Below are 22,810 nucleotides of genomic sequence, written 5' to 3'. Positions count from 1 at the left end.
CCATGGTTTAGAAATTGTTAGAACACACAAATGAGAAAGTGTGTACTTTAGCCTTTTGCCTCTTTGTTTCCATAAAGCAAGCATGATTTAACAATATGAAGTATAGCCGTTTGAACAAATCCAGCCTTTGAAATACTGAGCTATAGCACATCATATATTATTTGAAGATAACCAGAGTGGTTCAGAACTGGGTAACTCTGCAACATGGAATGAAGTAAGAGAAGCAGAACAGAATAGGAGATGCATTTTCCTCCAGCTTCACATCACCTGAAATGAGAAATTGGAATATGAATCACTTTTACATGTCTGAGATGTATGAGCATGAAAAAGCAAGCTAAGGTACATCTATCCTGTCAATTCCTACTTCCAGACATAGTTTTAAAACAGAATTATTGAACTGATGCATTGCATTAACAAAGCTGCAGTTTCTGTTGCCACTGGATAAATTGCTGTTATAAGACAGCTATCATGTACTGTTATGCAGTGAATCCTTATAGACCATTCTTTTGAAATAATGGAGGCCAACAGGTCTGGAGAGGCTGCTGACATCCTGTTCTGACACTGTGATGTTGAACCCATGGGGCAGCCATGGGACTGCACATGACGATATCCCCCTGACCTGGAATGAGCAGGAATGTCTGTAAGGAGATTGAGAGCATATTGCAGTCCTTCCTACCATTGGAAACTACAATCACATGATGGGGACTACATAAAATGGAATTTTTCTCTTTCCTCTACCTAGAGAAAATATTTTTCCTTGGTTAGGAAAAAATCAATCATATTTATACCTCTAGGGTCATCTCTTTCCATCCATTGTTTACTCTCCTCTGACCTAGGAGGCCAAGGGATGGTCTGAAGGTTTATGATATAGCAACTTCCCTGAAGAGAAGCAGGCCTGAGTCAATTTCAGTATTTGGATGAGAGACAGCTTGGAGTTCTGTCATGACGAAACGTGGATTACAAATGTAATAAATACTTCTACAGATTAAGCTGCTGTCGAAGGTATGAAAGTACACTAGGCTATTTTTTTCCTGGTTGCCTTATCTACTTCTGTCCAGAAACTTTCATGGTTACATCCCTTTCAATGGTGCCATCAGGGTAGGCCTTTGGAGGAGAGGACTAAAGAATCACTCCACAAAAGGAACAGAATGCGCCTATGGAACTGAGCAACCCAACCACCATAAGACCCAGAAAGTAAAATTACCTAATGTTACCACTGATCTAAGGAACTTAAGATGAAATACACATATAGATTGTTTTTGTTCTGATTCTTACCTCAGAGGACACGCAGGCATCATCAAAAGATACCTTTGTGGATGACAGATAAGCTTCAGTGACAGTAGTGTCCTCTAGTTCAGTGTTGAAATGATCCATCTCCTTGATGACACTGTAGTTGAGGGTCATGCTGTAGTTGGTGGGTTTCTCTGACTGTTTCTGCTGGCATTTGCAGAGTTTTCTGAAGGCTGCTCTGAATTTCTGAGACATGAGGTTGTAAATGACAGGGTTGATGGCACTATTTAGGTAGATGCAAAGCCTGCAGAACAGCAGGAACCAATTTTCTTGGAAAGGGTGAGACAGAAAAGAATTGATGACCACCAGGGTCCTGTAAGGCATCCACAAAAATGCAAACAGGACCACCACCACAGCCAGCATCTTGGTAACCTACAGGAAACAAAAGTTACATTCTATGAACAACAGCAGAGGTGAGTGGGGTGAAGGACTGCAAAAATGTCCATCTTCAAAGGTCAAATGAAGGAATAGGAAAGTTGTGGCCCTCCAGATGTTTTAGACTACAGCTTTCATGCTTCCTGAGTATTGGCCATGCTGGCTGGAACTGGTGCAAACTAGAGTCTAACAACCTCTGAAGGGCCAAAAGTTATCCAGCCTGGATCTCATGCAAGGCATGTTGCCAGAAGGACTCAGCAAAGCATTCCTGTTATTCTTTACCCCTCCCTCCCTCCCTCCCTCCCTCCCTTTCTTTTTACCTTCCTGATTACACAGAGCATCATAACATTTTGCGAGATGACCTGGGAATTTTGCCTGAAGGGTGACATATATAAATCCTTAAAATAAAGTTGTATGCAGTTTTATAGAGAACAGTCCTCTATTTGAAAGGCTATCAAAAGCCCATCTAGCTTGGAGGCATCCTATACTTGAAGGGCTATCCTGTCCCATTCCAGTTAAAAGATGCAAAACCATAAACATTGACTCCCATCAATGATGGGCATCTGGGCAGCACATGGGTCACCTGGGCCCAGTCTTCTACCCCAGAGTGAGATGTCCTGTGTTTCTATTTGACTTATTATAAGCATTTCTAAATTTGCACCTATACATATAAATGAGCATATGCAAATATTATTCAACTCTGCCATCCCTTCTGGTAATATACGTATTTCTTGTTTTTTTGGTGATTCATGAGAGGCCACCCCAAGTGAAACTTCAGGAAAAATGGTTTATTATGGGGAATCAGATCAGCATTCAGAATCCTGCTTCCCACATTCATGAGTTTGATCAAAGGAAGTGACTTCTTATTCTCTCTCTCACACACACACAGAGACATATCAGTTTCTTACTCTATCATGTGTGTGATGAAATCTTGAAGATGAAAGCTTACCAGCCATGATAAACAGATAACCAAGCAAGGTTCTCCCCAGCTCCAGATTTCATAAGTGGACACAATGCTTTGGTGGCGGGGGAGGGATAAGTTTATATTAAAATAGGTGGAGAATGTCAACTCTCAGATAATTGGTGTTTGGTCAGCTGTTGAAGCTTCAACCCCCAACAGCTCAATCATGTGCACCATAATCAGAATGCAGAACAAATTACAAATCAGCCCTTAGATTACAGTATGTGTACCATCATCAGTTAGATTTTGTGTTCCAAAGTCAGAAGGCAGAGGAAATTACTTGTCCCGGGTGGAAAGTAAGACAACAAATATAGATTCCATTGATTTTTTCCCATTTCATATTGAACTTGTGGGGGCAGGTCACAAGAAACTATGAATCCTGGGCTCCCTAGCAGGAAATTACTAGTATTTACATATTTGCTACAGGTTATAGGAGAACAAAGTTTTTTTCTGGTTTACTGAGGCCTCCTCTGTGCCAGGTACCCTCTTTCATCTTTTAAGGATAAGGAGTCATTTTGCTTGGAAAACAGGCAGGAGCAACTGTCAAGGAAGGAGGGTGTGGAACATTCTCAAAAATCCTTAATTTATTTTTCAAGATTTCTTTGGGAAAACTAAAAACAAGCACTTGTTTTAAAATAATCTGAGATGCAGAAGGTTAAAGAATATGTTGATGATCCCTTTAAAAAGATTTCTGAAACATTCAAAAGGATGGCTGAATACATTTTCATCACATTCCTAAATCACATAGTGTGAAGAGGAATAGCAACAATCCATGCTTTCATAGCAACATGTTTAACATAATTCACCCCAAGGCTTTTGGCTAAAGCTATTTAGTTCAAAGTAAAGTACAAAAGCATTTGAACATAGAAACATAGAAACAGAGTGAGTCAGACGGGGTCTCCCGGGCCATCTAGTCTGACCCCCCGGCTCCAGCCGGCTCCCTCACGACATGCCCACCATGTGCATGTCCAGCCTATCCTTGAACACCCTCACCTGAACATTAAAGGTGCAATCCTATGCATAGCTAGATAATTTTTAAAAGTCCTACAAAATAGGATTGTGCCTGAAGCAATACAAGATTGGAATAGATGCATGGCTCTCCCAGCCCTATGAATATACTCCCCACCCAGCTGTGAATGTGGATGTTCCGAGATCAAGTCAATTCCAGTACTTTGGCAAATCAATGTCATTGCTGCTGCTACCATATCTATAATACTTAAGGTTAAAATAAAAGTGCCCCACAGTTTTTGAAGCATTCAAGTTGTTTTATTATCACTGTAATCCAGGCTGATGTCAGCTAGTGAACATGTTGCCATGACTGACACCTTCAAGGAAAAGGCAACTGCCTGTGTAAGAACTTCATGGGCACTAAAGGATCTTAGAGTTTTGCGTAGTCACAGGATGCTGGCCAGTCTGAAATTTAAAAGCACATATAACATAAAAAAACTCCACCCCTGTAACTGTTCCCTTAATTGTCTTTGTAATTTTAATACATCTTCCATAGAAGAACAGCCCAGAGGTTAAGTGAAATCATTTTAATCTGATGCAGCTGGAAGCCTGAACTCGATGTTCCTTCTGCACTAAATTAAGAGTGTACATTTTATCAGGAGCAGACAGCTGCCACTAACGCCAAAGCAAATGAGATTTGGGGATGAAACTATTACACGGTATAAAAACATGGGGGTGGGGGTGGGGGGGAATTGAGTACAGACCTGCTCTGTAGTCTACTGTGATCAAGGCAATGGCTTCTTCCCCCAAACACTTGCTACAGTAGACACCACAGCACAAAGGAAGCCAAGTAAAGTTAATGACATTCTGAAGCTAATGGCTGGCGAAGCATGTTTTCGATGGATTCCCAGAGGGGCTGAATGTATAAAAGCCATTCCCACTAAGGTGGGCATGTGTCCTCTTGCACGGATGACAGTGCTCTGTTTGAAGCACTGCCCAATCCAAGTTAATGACATTCTGAGGCTAAAGGCTACAGAAGCTGGGCATAAATATTCTGGAGACCGCAAGATGTGCAAAGTCACCATCCTCCACCCTGTGCTATCTATCAAATTACAGTGATTATCTTAAAATTTGAATTTATAGATATAAACTAGCAGATCCAAATTTCATGAAGACAGCTGTCCTTTTTTGTTTGTGATGCATGCCCTCCTCTTTGGACATTCAGAAGCTGCCACCCTGTTCCTCTCATGCTTTCTGAGTGTCTTGAAATAAAAATGGCAGGGTCTGGGTAGGATCCTCATCATGCTCATATTCAGTTTTCATCATCTTAAAAATTATTGCATGGTTCCCCACCCCCCACCCTGCATACAGCAAACAACACTGAAACACACAATAATCCAATGCAGTAATAAAAAGAGAGCCATTGTAGCATGGTCCTAAGAGTGACCTAGGAGTGATGGACTGGGATTTGGGGGAACTGTTTCTAGCCTCCACTTGGCCGTGAAGCTCACTGGGTAACTTTGGTCCGGCCCCTGAATCTCAACCAAACTTTCCCCACAAAAGCTGTTGTGAGGATAAAATGGGGAGGGGGGAGAAGAACATAGAAGTCACCTTGGAGGGGGAAAAGTGGGATATAAATGTAAGAATAAATCAGTGAATACTAAAAACACAAGAAGATAGCAACAGAACCATTCTAAAACCAGAAGATGCCAATGTAACATTCAACTGAGAGCAGACACTGGTGGCGACCTGGAACTATATATATTTAGAGCTCTCCTTGTCAGTGCTGGCTCCAGGTTTTCGGGAGCCCTTGGGAAGATGGCTGAAGAGAAATAACTTTCCATGTGTGTTTTCAAGAACGAAAGCTGAAAAATGTCAGCCCTGAAATAAACTCTTAAGGCTTGTAAAGTGACCACCGCTATTAACATCAAATTCAGGGTATGATCTAAAACTCTCTGGCTATGATACTGTGCCAGCACAACTATTAGCTCCTGTGCTTCCAAACTGAAAAGCTGGTGGCACCAAAGAGAGTGATCCCATACAGCTGCCCCAAATGCAGATGAAAAAGAGCTGGCCATACAGAAACTGATTAAGATGCATCTGTTACATTTGTAATCTTCCAATAATGTAGCACTGTCTTATTCTTCTACTGCCACCCTGGATTTCCAACTGGTTGTAAACTGACTCTCATGTTGCATGAAACAGCATAACGGCTTGGGACCTGGTTATCTAAAGGAACATCTGCGTCCATATATGGCCGCCCACCCCCTACGATCGGCAGTGGATGCCCTTCTCCAGGAACCCTCCGTGAAGGATATTAGGAGGGTGAGTACCTGGAGGAGGGCCTTTTATGCGGTGGTGCCCCACCGATGGAATGCACTCCCCAGAGAGGTCCACCTGGCACCGTCATTATTTGCTTTTCTGCCCCAGGTGAAGACCTTTTTATTTAAAAGTTATTTTAACTGTTAATTTATTATTATTGTATTTATAGATTTTAATACATAGCCAAGATGGTACCAGTTTTTAAATTATTGATTGTGGTATATTGTATTTTTATGGATGTTGTGAGCTGCCCCGAGGATTTGTTGCGATGGGGGCAGCATAGAAATGTTTTAAATAAATAAATAACCATTGAAATTCCTTCTCTATGGCGTACCGGTATTGCATATAAGTGTTTGTGTTTGCTTTTAGCGGCTACCACATTTATTTATTACTTCCCAATTCTGTCCTTCCTACAAGGATCTTGTCCTGTGTACATGGTCTCTCAAAACCATCTGATGAAGTAGATGGAATTTACACCTAATCAATACACCAGCTATTGGTTGCCTTCTGTGAAAATTACCTCTGAGTAAAATGCATAGAAATGCGCTGCACTTCCATTACTATCTTTAAATAAATTGAGAAATGAGGTGTTTGTGTTGGCATAGTAATGAGTGAGGGTTGCACCAAATAAAGGTGAAAGTTCTGACTTAATTAGTTCTTGGGAGTTTTAAAAGCAGCGATGAGGTGCAATGACAGTAGTTATTCAAGATGCATGGCTAATTGGCAGCTCTGGAGGCATCAAAAAGCACTGGCTGCAAACAAGGCTCGAAAGAGGTAGTGGTGGAATGTTGCCTAGCAGCCAGATGGAACTAACCCCCCCCCCCCGCCTTAAAAACCTGGCTTTGTTGTATTTAAAATCAGTAGCAAGTCCAATATGTTTTGTAGTAGCATTGGTTTGAAGCTCTTAGAAACCTGGCCTGATTTCCTTGGTTGCATTATGCTTCTGCCACCATAGGAAGTGCCAAGTCTATTCTCTTTCTGAATTCCGTCTGCTGCTTCTGGCTGCTTTTTCTATCAATGGCTATCAGTATGTCACGAGTCCCCATGCGTACTGGAAGGAGCTTAACAAATGGAGCACTGATGTTCCTCTGTGTTAGATTATATAGAGCATGGGACTGGGACTCAGGCGATCTGAGTTCTAGTCCCCGCTCAGCCATGGAGCCAACTGGGTGACTTTGGGCCAGTCACAGACTCTCACCCCAACCTACCTTACAGGGTTGTTGTTGTGGGGATCAGATGGAGGAGGAGAATGATGTAAGCTGCCATGAGCCCTTTGTAGGAAAAAGGCAGGCTGTAAATCCATAAATAAATAAATGGATGGATGGATGGATGGATGGATGCCTCCATGTGTCTAGGGAGTATTCCTAAGTTCTCTAAAGCTACAGAACAGACCTGCACAGCTTATGATCTGCCCCTATTCCACTCGTCGACTTTTCATAGCTGGCTCATTCACCACTGCAGGAAAAAGGATGCTGGATTAGGTAGGCCTTTTGGTTTGGTCCAACAGAGATTTTCTCCCTGTTTTATGTTAACCAAATAGCTAAATCTAGGACTCAAAAACTCTCTTTTCATTTCCTGACTTGAACTGAATGAAGCAAGAACTTGTCACGCGCCTGACAGCCCATAATAGAAGGCTAGCAAGGGGTGCATTTGATTTGCTGAGTGAATGACCTCTGTTTCCTTTGGATTTACATGGTATTAGAGCTATTTAATTAATTACTCACATGGGTCTCAATGCAGATAATTGTGTCCCTTCCCTTTGCTCCTCAAATGTGTGCGTGTGCATTTCTGATTTTACCACCCTTTATTTCCACGCTTGCAGGAATGGCAAAGTGATTCTATCTGAACAAGTCCCTGCACTCATTGAAAGCTCTCCAACATTCAATCATTTGGAGATTTTTTGTCTGGAAAACATTTTGCAAGTCCCTCATAAGAAGCCTCTTGATGTTTTAATTTAAGGCTGGCATTCTGAAGAGAATGGGAGGTTTTCCGTCCCCCCACCCCACCCTGACCCTCATTGTAGTATAAGTGCAGTTTTTCAAAATGTGAAAATAAGCACAATATTCCCAATGAATTGGGAGCTAAAACCGCAACTCCTCCCGCATTATGGCAGCTAAGAAAAGGTTTGCGCCTCGCTTGCTAATCAAACCGCTCTGCTTCAGACAAACGTTCCACTGTTTTCAGGATGCTGCTCTTGTCTGACATAGCAGTGCTAAAGACTTCACATTTGCCTGTCCATCACCAAGGAAAAGCTTTGCTAAAAGCCTTTTGAGAGGAGCACCCAGCACTCATAGCATATCACCAGAAGCTTCGAAGCATGTGCTATACTCAAAGGTGCTGAGGGAGGTCAAGCCTAATTGAAACCATGAGTGGAAAAACCTTTGCCTCCAAGGGTTGCGCACAGTAGTAGTTGGGCGGGAAGCACCTGCTGGTCGGTGTGGCTGGACTAAATGGCGGATAGGCCCAGGCCAGTGTCCACTTTAGCTCCCTCACATGGGGTCCTGCAACCTGCTGTCCCTTCATTGCCCCCCTCCTCTCTCTCTCATGCACACACAATCTGTCTTGCACACATCATCCTCACTCAAATTTGTGGCATGAAGGAGGGCGGGCTAGCCTGTTATTTGGGCAAGGAGGTGGAAGTGTAATCTCTACAGGGAGAATTGTGTGTGTGAGTGTGGGAATTGGGTGGTGCAGGCAAGTTGGGCCACACTGAAATTCTCTGCGGGCTGCACGTAACCTACAGGCCATGGGCCGCCCACATGTTCTTACATCCCTGATGTGAGTCAACCTATGATAGTGGCCATGCTATTGTTTGTTCTTGCTCCTGTTTGCTCTTTTCCACTTGTGAAATGCGTCCTTCTAGATGGATAAGTAGTTCATGAGCCTAACAGTGCACTCTAGATTATGGCCAAGGATCTATCTAAACAACGAGAAGATGCTCTCTCTACCATTTTTTGCCTCTGTGTTTTTTCTCCCTCTACCCTTTCAGTCTATTCCAGTCCATTCTTCCTCGCACTTAACTGCCAGTTTTCCCTCCCACAGTTGCTTAAAATTCTGTGCCACTGAGTTCCCATTACACTTATGGGATCTGGCCCACTTTTACGTTTTCTCCTCCCACAGATAGTTGGTATTGCACTTTTCCCCAAGGCTGCCTAGATCTCCCTCTTGAGCACGGGTACCGCAATTTCATCTACTTAACAATATCCACTCTTCTTCTAAAGTTCGCAAAATGAAATATATAAGATGATCGCTCCACTGCAAATCAGTCCAATCCATTTTGTTTAAATCTTTGAACAGTGGTGCCAAAATTAACGGCGGGTGGGCAGGGGTGGTAGGTGTGCCTTAAGGTAAAATTGGGCTAGCATGACAAAAAACCTGTTGTGGAATTCCTCCATGACATGCTTGGAAGAATTCCAATTTCCAAAAGTACAAATATTTCAGAAAGGAAAACCCTAATAGGGGAAACCTTCCAGTCCCATAAAAACAGCTCAGTGAGGAGAAAACATCCTTGGTGCCCATAGAATGCTGAGTGTCTATTTTGGGATACAGGGGGGAACAAACGACTGAAGCAGAGGAGAATGGAATATCCCGAAGGAGGTACAGGCAACTCCATGGAAATTTCAACAAGAGCACTCCATACTGTATGTTACATTGTTGGTCTTGCTTGTTTATTAATAACATGGAAGTTGGGGAGTGGAATATAGAGCAACGTACTTTTAGTACCAAAAAGAAATGACTATAGCCATTTCAGGTGAGCTTAAGGGCACCTGTGTTCTCTCCAGGCTGCATGGCCAATATGAGGCAAATTGCACGAATACATGATACGTGAGATGCAGCTAGGATGGCAGGTGCTGATGCTGAAGGATAGGATTCTGGTGGCTGGGTACTCTGGTCTTAAATGCCCTTTGGCATTTCATTCTTTTCCAACCTGAATTAATTTGCTAACTGTTAGCAAATGACAGTTTTGTTTCCTCTGTCCTTGAATGTTTGTATTTCATTATCTGTTTCTCCTAGAGCAGAAAATAAAGGTCGCATTTGTCACATCAAATAGCTGACTGGTGCTTGAAGGCCTTAATAAAAGCTTCAGCCACAACCTGGAGAAGTGCTGTAGAGGATTCCTGCATGTGGCAAAGCCTTTCTCTTTTTCCTGAAATAACAGCAGGCCCAAATTCATGCAGACCACATCGCAAGTGACAGTCCCTGCATTCACACCCACAAGTGGGGGAGGTGTCCAAAAATTCAGTTGTTGTGTTGATCTGTATCAACAAAACAGCTCAAGTGGTTTTCATCTTCATCAGGAGCAGGTTTTTGTAAAGCTATTTATGTATTTATTGAACCTATTTATATATTTGAAACAAATCTTGGAGTGGTTTACCATGAAGCTGGTGCAAGGATATCTCATGGCTGGAGACAACTGAAAGCCACCCAAAGCATTTTCAATATGCATGCAAAACCCATTGTCCTTGAGGCCTGGCATATGTCATGGGGGCAATCGTTCCATAGGGTGGAACCTCAGCAGAGCACCAAATGGAAGTCTGTAGGCCATGGCACAGACAACAGGACTTCCCTTGAAGATCGTAATGGCCTGGGAGGGTGGCACAGGGAGAGATGCTGCTTGACAGAACCTTGTCCTGAGTCATATAGGGCTTTATACCAACAGCTTAAACCTGTCTCAGAAGCAGACTGGTGGCCAATGTAGGTCCTTTAGAGTAGGAGTCATGTATGTATAGTAGGCATCCAAGACCCAATAATGGGTCTTCACCTCCTACTCAAGGCCAAATCACCTGAGAATACTGATCTTTACCGTAGGTGTCATCATGTTCTTCAAGATACAGTGAAGACTGTACCTAAGCTCAGAGGAGCAGGGACATCTGAGGGGCATGTATGGCAGATGAAATTGGCTGGCGCTGTGCCCTGGAAGCCCTGTTCCATTGAACTGAAAGGACTAACTTTGACTTCTTCCTTTTTCCTTTAAAGCATGCCTGCACATTTTAAAGCAGCTTGCAATACTCTTCTGAGGATGAAAAATGCCTCATTACATGGATTCTGTTTCTTGTGTGCATGGGGAGTTTGTTAGCATCTGAGCTTCTTCTTTCTGCTCCAGCAGTGAGGAAGCTTCTCTCAGCACAGAGGAAAGGGCTTATTTCTGACCTGGTGCAAATTGGAGATGAGTCCTTCCCCTGCTGAGTGCTTGCAGCATTCCCTCCCAGCACTAGGAAGGGAAATGCCTGCTTCCACTGGTCTGTAGGGATCAGCTGAAGAGGCGAGGCTGAGTCAGATGTTTGTGTCCATGAGTACCTATGTATGTGAACCAAGTTTGTATGGCATTTCCATGTATAAGTGTCTCTGTGTGTATAAGAAAAAAGTGGTTTTGGGGTGTGCACATGCCAAGAGTGCCTCCAACCTCTGAGTGGTTCCACCTATTGCTAGAATAGAGTCCTTGATATCCTGGCCCAGGTCAATTTGGCTCTCAAGATGAAAATGGTTCCCCACACCCACATTAGGCTATGACTATTATGTGCTATGTTTTATTTCCTAAAACCAGCTTTAAGAAAAACAATTTCAGTTGCAATTCTGGTAGAGGTTCCTTGCATGTGGAGCTTTGTTCTTCCAAGATTCTACACTGAGAGAGAGCTCTGTGCTGAAGGAAGAGGCCCCCATTGCAGAAGATTACTGAGAACACAAAGAGGATGGACACCAGTGTGGGAAGAAGACAAGGCATGTCCATCCTTGCTCTCCCTCTTACAAGTCATCCCTTCTTAGGGCTTTCATGGAAAACTGATTCTTGTGGCAGTGACTTTCCAGGATCTGACCAGGGCAGCACCCTGCACTATCACCCTCAGAAGAATCTGATGTCTTATCTTCAAAAGAGACTCTGGAATTGGTAGAAGACTCACCCACAGATAGGCATCATTGAAATTCTTTCTCTTCAGTCCCAGAGCATAGCGGAGCCCAGGATCTGAGGAGTTAGACCAAGAAGACACTTGCCTGCCATGACAACTCCCTTATCATTGAAGTCTGGGACTGATAAAATTTAAGGGTGAAAGTTTCAGTAAACCTTTACTGAGGTTTACTGAGGATATGGAGCTAGCCACTCTAAAGACAGATAACTTCCCATTTAAGCCTCATCCTTGCTCTGACCTTGTTGGAACAATGGGCAGACAATCCTGTTTGGCTTTTAGTTTCAGCACCATTGGGAGCTTCCTAGGGAACCTGACCCAGCCTAACTGTTCTGCATGATCTGATTCATTCAAGAACATGGACCATCACCAGAACCTAGGCTATGTGTGTCAAGCAGAGGCCTTTTCCTCCACTTGGAAGAGAATATGAAAGGTTGGACCTAGGACCTTTTTGCATGCTATTCATGTGCTCCTCTCCAACTTATGGTTCCTTTAGCTTCTAGGAATAGTGTCTGACTGATGGTGGCAATATCCTTGAGTATTAACAATCTTCACAGGAGCCTTGGTCGACTTTTCATCTTTCACAAAACTGCCTGGTGTAGCAATACATAAGAAAGCCTTGAGAAGCTCAGTGACAGCATTAAACCACCCCCTGCAACAATTCCTCTTATTTCTTCAGCCTTGGCCTGAATGATCACAGTACTGTGAAATCTGCTTGGACATAGAACTTGCATTGAACTTGGCTCCATGGGTTTCTGAACAAAGCACATGGGACTTTGATCTGCCAAGTTTCAAGAGACTACTAACCAGGACCCTGACCTTATCATCTGATGGATTTTCATCCTGGCTAGTGTGGCAATTTCAACTGTTAAATACCTTAAGTGCAACACGACTGAATAGGCCTAATCTGATAAAATAATGAGTATTGATTGCTGAAGTCAGAAGCACGCAATTAGGGAGGGGATGGAGAATCTCCTGTCACTGATACGCAGCTGGCACACGTGCACTTAGCAAAATGCACAAGAGGGCTCTACTCGCATCACCTGTCTCCGCTTCGGCAAGCTCAGAATCCCTCGCTGAAATCTTGCTGTGATCTCATCACTTTTCTTCTCAGAACGCCAGCTTCCTGTCATTTCCCCATGTCTAGTTAAAGCTCTTTGCCCATCCGTTGAAGATTCCCAGTTTGTCAGTTCACGTAGGAGGGTTCCTCATTGGGTCTCAGCAGTGCGTGAGCAGCTGACCACAGCCGGAGAAGCTGGGCTGGAGCAAGAGGTCCTCATTTCAGAGACATACAGGTGCTCTGATCACTTGCCAGCATGCTTTCTATTTTCACTGACATTACCCTGCCACCTTGATTCAAGAGTCCCTCTCAAATTGGAAGAAGTGGCCAAGCTGAAGCTGCGAAAGTTTTGTTGTTGTGGTTACATGCTGCCCAATTGTCTCCAAGTTAGGGCAACCCTATGAATGAAAGCTTTCCAAAACGCCCTATCCGTGACAGCCTGGTTCAGCTCTTGAAAATTCAGGGTGGTGGCTTCCTTTATGGAGTCCATCCATCCTCTTTTGCCTCTGCATCAATGCCCTGGAAGGCTGCAGAAGGGCCATTCCAATTATATATGTTTCCTTCATGGAGTCGATTCAAGGAGGCCATTTCCATGCAATCATGACAAATGTGGTCACTGTCCAGGCACCTAATCCAAAAGGATCCTGGTGAACTGGTCAGTGCAGAGCCTTGGCAAGAAAGATGCCTCGTGTGCTGAACAGATCAGTTGGTTTAGATACAGATGCTTTGAACTTCAGCTCCCGGTATTCTCAGCTATTAGCTCTGTTGGCAATGACTTCAGGGAGCTGAAGTTCAAAACATCTACCACCTGCCCACCCCTGACGTTGGCCACAGGGTAGTGGTGGAAGCAAAAGAGTAATAAAAAGAAATCCTAAAAATCTTTCAAACTTGATAGATTTATAGTAAATACTTAAGAAGAAAACAACCCAACATTTCAACTTTTTTTTAAAGTGGACTGAGTTAAAGCTGTGCATACCTCAGTAAGTAAGGAATTCTATAATCTGGGGCAACTACTGAAAAGGTCTTGTTCTATGGTAAGTCCAGCAGACTTAAAGCCTGTGCTTTGAAAATGCCTTCTAGGCAGCACTATGGTTCTCCTTAAACTTTCCAGTTGACCCTCTTGTCAATGGAAGACTACATAGTTCTAGTCCCGCCTTTCTCAACCTTGTGTTTTCACAAAGTTTGGACTTCATTTTCCAAGATACTTGAACCTTGGACTGTGCTGGCTGGGGCTTATGGGAGTAGAAGTCCAAAACTTCTGCAGGGCACCAGGCTGGGAAAGGCTACTTCAGAGCTTGTTCTTCTGGCTGAACAATCTGTGTCCTACATGAGGTGACTAAGCATCCTTTCCCTTTTTGGACATGAACCCTCATCAAGGTGGTTGAATGGGCAGTTGTATGTATAAAGAGACCAAATACTATTTAAGTAAAGCACCAATCTATTGCAAAATGCTGGTGCAAGGAGTGGAGGAAGGGGAAGAAAGAAGAAAGCATGGTCTTGCAAAAATGTTTTCCTCCAGATTGGTAATTGCTAACCCAGGGGAAATCCTGTTAAGGTGAGATAACAGAATTTAGTGCTAAAATCCCAGAACAGAGAACAATTTGGAGAAGAGGGAATGTGTGATTAAGTATTGGATGGACAAACTACTAGCAGCATAAACTGAAACAAAACTGTACACACTTGACTAATTTGTGAATATTCCAAGGCCAAACTAGACATGACATTAATTGTGTGATTGCGTTGGGCAGTTTGACATTGACTTCCTTAAGCACAGGGCAGAGTAGCCCAGAGGGAAGCTCAGCAAAAATGATTGAGGGAAAAAAACTCTACTGCTAGGATGTGAATAAATTGTTTTCATAGCTCATAGTTCTGCCAGGACTGCATGATGAAGCAAATGAATTAAAACAAATACAGATTCATCTCTGCTTCTGTAGTGCAAACTTAGGGCCAAACCAGACGTTACTTTAAATGTGTGTCTAGCAGCTAAGCCTCTTCCTTCTTTTAATTACACTATATTAGGCACTGGGGTCGGGACACAGGGATCAAGGCCTTAGCAGAGGGCAGGGGAATGTAAAAAAGCTGGATCATCCCCCACTCCCTTCATCTACTCTGGTCACCATTGTTAGGCATTTGATGGCATATGATGGGCTTTATAATTCATTATTTTGATCATCATTGAAATTTTATGACCTGCTGGTATTTTAGTTTTTAGCTGTTTTAAATGTTGCATTTAATTTTGTTGTAAGACACTTGAGTCTTTATGAAGGGAAACATCTGAGAGAGAAGAGGAGGAGATACTCTTGATTAAAAATTAAAAGAATATATAACTGTTTGACAAGCATTTAAAATTATATTTGTTTTGGACTTAGAATAAGGATATAAGCTTGCCATGCTGAAAGAACATAAGTGTTAGGCTTTAAAAGAACCTGGAAAAGTTTTCCTTCCACTTTTATGAAGACAACTGTTTTGTCTTTCTGTTTAAGCAAGAACAGGCATTATTAATAAAACAAGGAAAATTTGCATATTTTAATCAGGTTAAGAGTCATACATATGACTGGAAGTGTATGCTTGGCATTCTGAAGTGCCCATATAAATATAGAAAAGGTGAGTAATGAATCCAACCATCATCTCATCTGACCTAGTTTTTTCTGTTCCAACAGCAGCTCCTTTCAGATTGGGTTTTATTCCTCAGGCACTGGGACAGGATGGTGTGGTTTCAACTTGGGGCTTTCTACATATGGGGCTCTTCCTTTTAGGGAACATAATAAAGAGCATGTGGTAGGATTTATTTTTCATTTTGCTAGTCCTGCGGAAGGGTGAAAGAGCTCTGCAGGCCACTGGAAATCTCACCCATCCTGCTCACTGCTTCTGAGACTCAGGAGGCATTTTAAGTCCATCTTGGTAGCCATACAGTACACAAGCTCTTCCCCCTCCACCCCAAAATGCCCAGCTCCATACTTTCTTAATAGCACAGGTCAAGCCCATGGCTGCATTCATATGATTCACTAGATGGGACCACTCTGGAGGGGATCACTGCACCGTGGCTCACCACCTTTCCAAATTCCTTTGAGAGAACTGCAACAAGGTTCTATACATCTGTCACACTGATGTAATGCAGATAATTCCTAAGCTCAAAGAGCGAGTGCTTCCCGTAACCTGATTTTGAGCAGGCTCATGAATTTGCCAATGTGTCACCACCACTGCTGTATGGCTCAGATTTCCAGTTTACTTGGGATGCTGGGGAGCTATCCTATAGGGTGATCAAGGTGTTTAAGATTAAACAAGATGTGAGCGGGATCCATTGGAGGGCAGATATCCATCAGATTCCCTAGGTTCAGCTCCCCAGACTCTTGTCCACCGACACTGCCATAAGACCAAGTTTTTGGCAAGTGCACCAAGTGTTCACATGGTGTTCAGCAGCAGCCGGCAGCATCCCTCTCCTGTGCCATGTGCTGCAGCCCTTGTACAAGTGTTGCGGAAGAAGTTGTCAGTTGCACAACCTTTATTCCACAAACATATGTGGACTTCTTCTTGGATCAGCTGACTTCCCAAGAGATTCATAAGAGGAAGTCTACGAATGTCAGAATGGTCGATTCCATGGAAATTTGACACACATCCTATTCAAGATAGCAGGGAGCTGTCCTGCAAAGGCATTGCTGAAAGCCAGAAAGGTAAGGTGCAAGCGCTGGGCATGAACTGGGTGGCTTTGTAGCTGGTTCTGCAGCCCCACATGCTTTTCAGCATGGTCCCTGAAAGGAAGAGCTCCTTATAAAGAGGAAGGGCCCCATCTTAACCATCCCGATGAAGATGGTGATCAATCTACACCATCCCTGTCCCACAGTGCTGAGAAGAACAGCAGATTCATGAGGCTCTTATCTGAGCTGGTTTACTACAAGAATGATGGTGGCACCATGTCCTCTACTGATGGCAAGAGGCTATCTTAGGGAGCACAGACATGCTGCATAACATTCACAGCTTTTCCACTTCTGGACCTCATGGACCTTCCTGAGGAAGCCATATGCCCAACAGCAGGCCAGCCCTGAAGAAAGAAACCCCAGTGATACTGCATCTCTTGCTGATTAAAGGAAAGATGCAACTCCAGTCTTGTGAAAGGCAACAGGAACAATATAACTACTACATTAATTTGCAACTAGCATGTGCATTTCTTCATCTGCATTTGCAATTTTTTTATTTATACACTGTGCAAGTGACATTCAACAAATCCTCATTTTTCTGAGCAATGCACCATTGTTGTAGTCTTCTTACTTGCTATCTCTTCATATCTGTATCTCTTTGTGTTTCCACAAAGCTTAGAGCCCAGGAATCTGGGGTTGTTAGGCCCTAATCTTTGACAAAGTAGGGCCAGACACCAACACTCATCTATACAGATTCCAAGAAGAAAAGGATTCAATTTATCTTCATTGTATGTTAAATTTTAAAAATGTCTTGGGCTTTGAGTCACGAATATGAGGCTCCAGTTAAGAACCCTCTCTGACAAAACAGAGCTATACATTAGGAAGACATAATTGATTTCAAAGGCATTAATGAAATGATGTACCCTGTTAGCACCTCTTCTTCTGTCAGCCCAGACAACATGCTGTATAATAGAAGAATGCACTATAAAACACATTCATATGGGAGGTATGCAGTAATCATGTTTAAAGCAGAAAACCTGGTCCTGCAAGTGCAGCCTAAGGCTGTTTCAAACCTCAGAGCACTGTAGCAGCTGCAGCAGACTATTTTGTAAATTCTGTCCAGGTTCACATACGACAGCAGTCCAAGAGTATGGATTGACAATGGGTTGCCATTGAATCATGGGTTGTTTTATAACTGCAGGTTGTTGCTACATGCAAACTCTGTAGGATGGTTTAACTCAGAGTTGTTAACCACTAACAATCCATAATTGAACCTCTGTGCAGGGTTTACACACGACAGCAATCCATGATTCAACAGTAGTTCATGGTTCAATAGCAACCCATACTCAACCCATACTTTTGGTTGTCGTTTAAGTAATTTTGATCATCTTTTATAAGCAAAGGAGTTCAGCAGAAAGATAGAACCACATTTCTATCACTTGGCTGTAGAATCCTGGGGGTGGATTGCCCCCCACCAGACCTACCATGGGCCAGAGGACGCTGGTGTGCATAGCCACACTCACTGATGCCAGCAGGACACTCCCCGGCCATTCCATGTTATCTCCATATAGAGAGAGGCTTGTGATGTCTCAGTACAAAGAAAGGGATTCCGCCATTATTGAGAGAAGCAGCTGCTCCTCCTGCTGCTTTTGCACAATGCCACATATCCCTGTGGGGCTGACATACACCACAGGATGAAGCTTGGCTGTGGCTGGTATGACTGGTTGGTCTTCCCAGTGCTGATTGAGTGCCTGTTGTCCACACCTGTGCGTTATCCCCAATCTAAGACCAGAGACAGACTCTCCAGGCATCTCCATATCTGGAGATAACAGGACCAGCAGGGCCTGAAGGCAGCATAGTAGTTATGGCGTTGGACTGGGACTTGGGAGATCTGGCTGTAGTCGCCACTTGGCTGTGAAGCACACTGAGTGAACTAGTCTTGCCACTGATTCTCAGCTTAATCTACCTCACAGGGTCATTGTGGGGATGAAATACAAAAGAGGAGCAGACTTATGCATGCCAATTTTCAGAGGAAAGGCAGGATATAAATGTAACTGAGAAATAATAAAATAAAGTTAGTCCTCTCTGATACGTACCAGCCTGTGAGGTTGTCCATATGGCCCTCATGGAAATACTGGTGTCCTCCATGAATTTCATAAACCACTCTGAAATCCACCCAAGTCAATGGGCATCTCTGCATCTGATGGCAAGTGGTTTCCACAAACAAATAATAGGACGAATTTCATCAAATGAATCATGTATCAGATTTCACTGAATGACCGTGAGTTCTACTAATAGGAGAGGAATAACATGGTCCTCTGTTACTCTAATCAGTTGTGCAGTGGAATGTCAGATGTCTGACATAGCTGCACTTACTCAGTTACTTAAGGTATTGCTCATGATACATGCTCAAGATGGCAATGACAGCCAGAAAGCATGACAAGAAATACTTTGAATTTTTTCTTATTAATTTTACACCAGGCGAAGGTAAGACTTTGTAATACAAGTCACAGAATATCCAGCTGACATCAAACACCAACTGATGCTTTCATATATTTACCCAAGGTTTTTTGCTGTTGTTTTGCTTTGATAAGGCTATATCATTTACCTTCTAGTTTTTCCACTTCCTTAAATATTGTATCATAATTACTTTGCAACAAAAATGTTAAGGGCATATTGTAAAGTTTGTAAAATTGCCTAGTTTGAAATGGGTACTTCGCAGAAGTGTTAAATCATGATGACACTGTGATCTTCAAACAAGACCACGTTGATCGAATTCCAGAAATCCCAGCAAATGCTGACTAGCAGCAGAATCTCCTTGTTAAGAGAACGACAAAAGCACTGCTCGATCGGATTGATAGTCTCTCTAGCTGCTCATGGAGAACCCATAAGCAGGACATGAGTGCAACAAGAGCCCCCTACCCATGTTCCCCAGCAGCCTGGGCATGCTGCCTCTGATACTGGAGGTAACATATAGCCGCCAAAGGTACAAGCCATGGATAGTCTTCTCCTCTGTCAGCTCCCATGTTCTGAAGCAAGAAACCAGATTGCCACATCGTAAGAGAAAACTGAGTTGATCCCTTAGGCATTTCACTGAACAATCAAAATTTGCCCAATAAGTAGAGTCATTTCTTTCCTGGAGAGTTTATTTCTCTGCTTGCTTTATTGCCAACATTTGCTTGGCTTCCTAAGGGTTGTTTCACACATTATGGGGCAACAACACAGGTTTGTCACTCGGATACTCTGTAAGGAGCTGCCTGCAGCCCATCCAAGAGGTGCTTGAGACTAGCTGGGTCTATATCTGGGGGCAAACTGGCCATCCAGAACAGCAGTGCCATTAGGGGAGGACTTTGGGGCAGATGTCCAGGGTCCCATGCAGCAGAATGAGCAATCAGGACCCCAAACACCACAGCATGAAGTAAGGGAAACAATGCACAGTGACATCTAAAGAGTGCCTCCCCCTCCTTAGATCTGAAGTCCAAATTCTGAAATTACCTGACCGCATTAAAGCACAGACCTATGCAATTTGGATTTTTAAAAAGTCTTACAACTTCCAGCACTCACACCTGGGCAGAACCTATTCAAGAAGGCTTTAATCCTAGCCTTTGCACAAGCCCCCTGGTCTATGCTTTCTTGACAGACGGCAAGAAGAGATATCACAGGGAGGACCTTCTGATCTGATGAATACCTGAGGATTTTGCCCTCGTTCATACAATGCCTCTTTCCGTATTCCCTGTCCATCAGTATACTGATCTATTTGGGTGTGTGATGGGAGTATAAATGTGGGTTATACTCATAATTCTTTCCATACCTTCTGGATAAATAGCCATACATGAAGTCCAGACACTTACATCCCGTTCGAGTCAAGGGTGATTAAGCTGCTAAACTGTGAGGAATTGCAGCACAAATCATTCTTGAATGCTTTGCCTTGATTTTTAAGTAAGGTGCTCTCTTTTCCACTTGCCTTAGCAAAAATGCCAATACATCTTAGTTCCATACATACTTGGAACAAGACAAGAATGTTGTACAAGAAATGATGCTGAGTGTATTATTCACAGGTTGTTGCTTCAGCTTTCCTGCACCAGTTAGACCAACTTTCTGCAACCTGGCATTTTCAGATAGGTTGAACTATAGCTCCTAGCAGCCACGGCTAACTGGGGAATGCTGGGAGTTCTAGGCCAACCCATCTGAAGAGACCCAGGCTGGAGATTCTGTTTGAACAGGAATAATATGGCAATCCAATCCATACGCAACTCCTGGCTGCCACATGCCATAAGGGGGCATGGCTGAAAAGGTCCAGGTTGCATGCAAAAGGTACCTGACATACCCAGGTAGGATTAGGAAAGTTCCTGCTTAGAGAAAAGGCGGGCTACTTGTAGATCTCCAGATGTTTTAGCCTACAGCTCCCATCAGCTCCAGCAAGCATAGCTAATAGAGAGGGATTATGGGAAGTGTAAGCCAAACATCGTGATGGCTGACTTGCCCACCCTTGTCCTAGATATCCACTGCCAGCCAGTGTTGACAATACTGATCTCAATGGAGGAATATACTGATTTAGAATAAGACAATTTACTAGGTTGTCACCATATCCAACCTTGACTGCAGTTGCAGAAAAACCTGTGGGTGAGCACATGCATACGCAGATGATGGAATCGTTCGCAGGAAAATAAAAACTACTTTCATGGATTAGAACGGTGTCCATCTAGCCCAGAATTTCAACAATGGCGAAATGTCTCTGGAAAGTTCCCAAACAGGGCATGAGATCCGCAACACCCCTCGTTTGTCCCCAGCACTAGTACACAGAGGTAGAGTGCCCCTGACCTTGGAGGTCCCATTTCTTTCAAACCAGCAGGAAACTCCTAGTGCAGACACGACCTTAGTCTCCAAAAAAATAAAAATAAAATTGAGAGGCAGTTTTCCTACCTGCCTTCTAGAAGCCACGGCACCATTGATACTCTTGTTGGTTACTTTGGCCTTGTTTAAGGGAGCCGAATCATTCTTCCATGTAGCTGAGCTTTCTTTTGAGTCTGATGAGATGGGATTCAGGAAGAGTATCCTGGCAATCAGCCCGTACAGAACAGTAGCCAATATCATGGGCATGACATAAAATATCCCAAAGTCCATCATATAGATTGGCGAATAGTAGCTCCTGGGCACTTTATATCCACAGGTCACTACTGTGGTGTCCTTGTAGGTGACTCTGTTGAGATCTAATAAGAAAAACCAGAGCATGCAGTAGATGGAGGTGAATGCCCAGACAAAAATAATGATCTTCTTGGCTCTGGAGAAAGTGCATAAGAACTGGGCCTTAATGGGATGGCAAATGGCTATGTACCTCTCGATGGTGAATGCAGTAATAGAGCAAGAAGACGCATTGATGCCAAGATATTGGAGATAAGTAATGCAGAGGCATCCGATGTAGCCGTAGACCCAGGATCCATAGATGCTCTCTGTGATGTTGGGAAGGCCAGCAGCCACAAGGACCATGAGGTCAGCTACTGCAAGGCTCACCAGATAACAATTGGTGGGGGTCCTCATGTGCTTCGTCCTGAGCACCACCAGCACCACCATGATGTTGCCCACAATACCTAAACCGCAGATGAGGAGAACCAAGAAGATGGTGACCACTTGGTATTCTATGGCAACCACCTCCCGGTCTGGCAGGAATTCTGTTCTGTTCTGCCCGTCGCTTGTACTGTTCTCCATCTTCACCTGGCTGCTTCTGCCCGCCAGCTCCTGGTCAGCACATGCTTTCCTTGTTTCCCTAGGAAAAGTTCATCATGGTGAAGCAAGCATAAAATGGAGTGTCTTTGTGTGATTTTTATATCCCACAGACAGCTGTCCCTTTTTGTCCAGGAATTTGCTGGCCAGACACACAAAGAGACCTTCAAAGATATACACACACAGACCCACACAGCTACCACACAGGTAAGTCCGTCTCTGAATCTGTTTCATTGGCTCGATGTTGTTTTCAAAGCGCTTGTGCCAGGTGACAATACAGACACTGACAGCCGGGAAAGAAATCTGCCCCCCTCCCCGCCCAGCTGAGGAGCTTGCACCAGAAGGAGAGCAAAATGGGAAAAATCAGGGTTTTTCATCACACCAACAATTCTACAGTTGGCATGAGCACAGAAGAAAACTAAAGATTTTTTCCTAATGTTGTATCTTCTTGAGAAAACACCACATTAAGACCATAATAAAAATATGTGTGGTTCTGTCCTACCACCTCCAACTCTTTTAAACAATTTCCAGAGGAATGGCCAAGTTAACCTGTTCCAGCAAAAGCAGCCAAGAGTTACACGGCATCCTAATTCTGGTA

At 43.5% G+C, this 22,810-nt stretch overlaps 1 protein-coding gene across 1 annotated transcript; it reads right to left on the bottom strand.

Moving 5' to 3' along the window:
- Nucleotides 1-258: 258 nt before the first annotated feature.
- Nucleotides 259-22,197, bottom strand: TRHR (thyrotropin releasing hormone receptor). Its single transcript, XM_044421463.1, has 3 exons — nucleotides 21,415-22,197; nucleotides 1,276-1,662; nucleotides 259-267 (listed from the first exon to the last, which is right to left on the bottom strand). The coding sequence occupies exons 1-3, from the start codon at nucleotides 22,195-22,197 to the stop codon at nucleotides 259-261; spliced, it is 1,179 nt and encodes a 392-aa protein (XP_044277398.1).
- Between the last annotated feature and the right edge of the window lie 613 nt (nucleotides 22,198-22,810).

The sequence above is a fragment of the Varanus komodoensis genome, unplaced genomic scaffold (genome assembly GCF_004798865.1).
Source record: "Varanus komodoensis strain SLA01 unplaced genomic scaffold, ASM479886v1 scaffold12, whole genome shotgun sequence".
NCBI classification, from domain to species: Eukaryota; Metazoa; Chordata; class Lepidosauria; order Squamata; family Varanidae; genus Varanus; species Varanus komodoensis.
The sequence above is the reverse complement of the archived record's forward strand: the minus strand, read 5'-3'. Positions and strand labels throughout refer to the sequence as shown.

What these genes read in the sequence shown, in the direction of transcription:
- TRHR (XM_044421463.1), bottom strand. Translation starts at nt 22,197, where the DNA reads ATGGAGAACAGTACAAGCGACGGGCAGAACAGAACAGAATTCCTGCCA. An exon ending in CCGTGGCTTCTAGAAGGCAG is followed by an intron (nt 1,663 to 21,414) that starts GTAGGAAAACTG and finishes TGTTTCCTGTAG; the next exon opens with GTTACCAAGATGCTGGCTGT.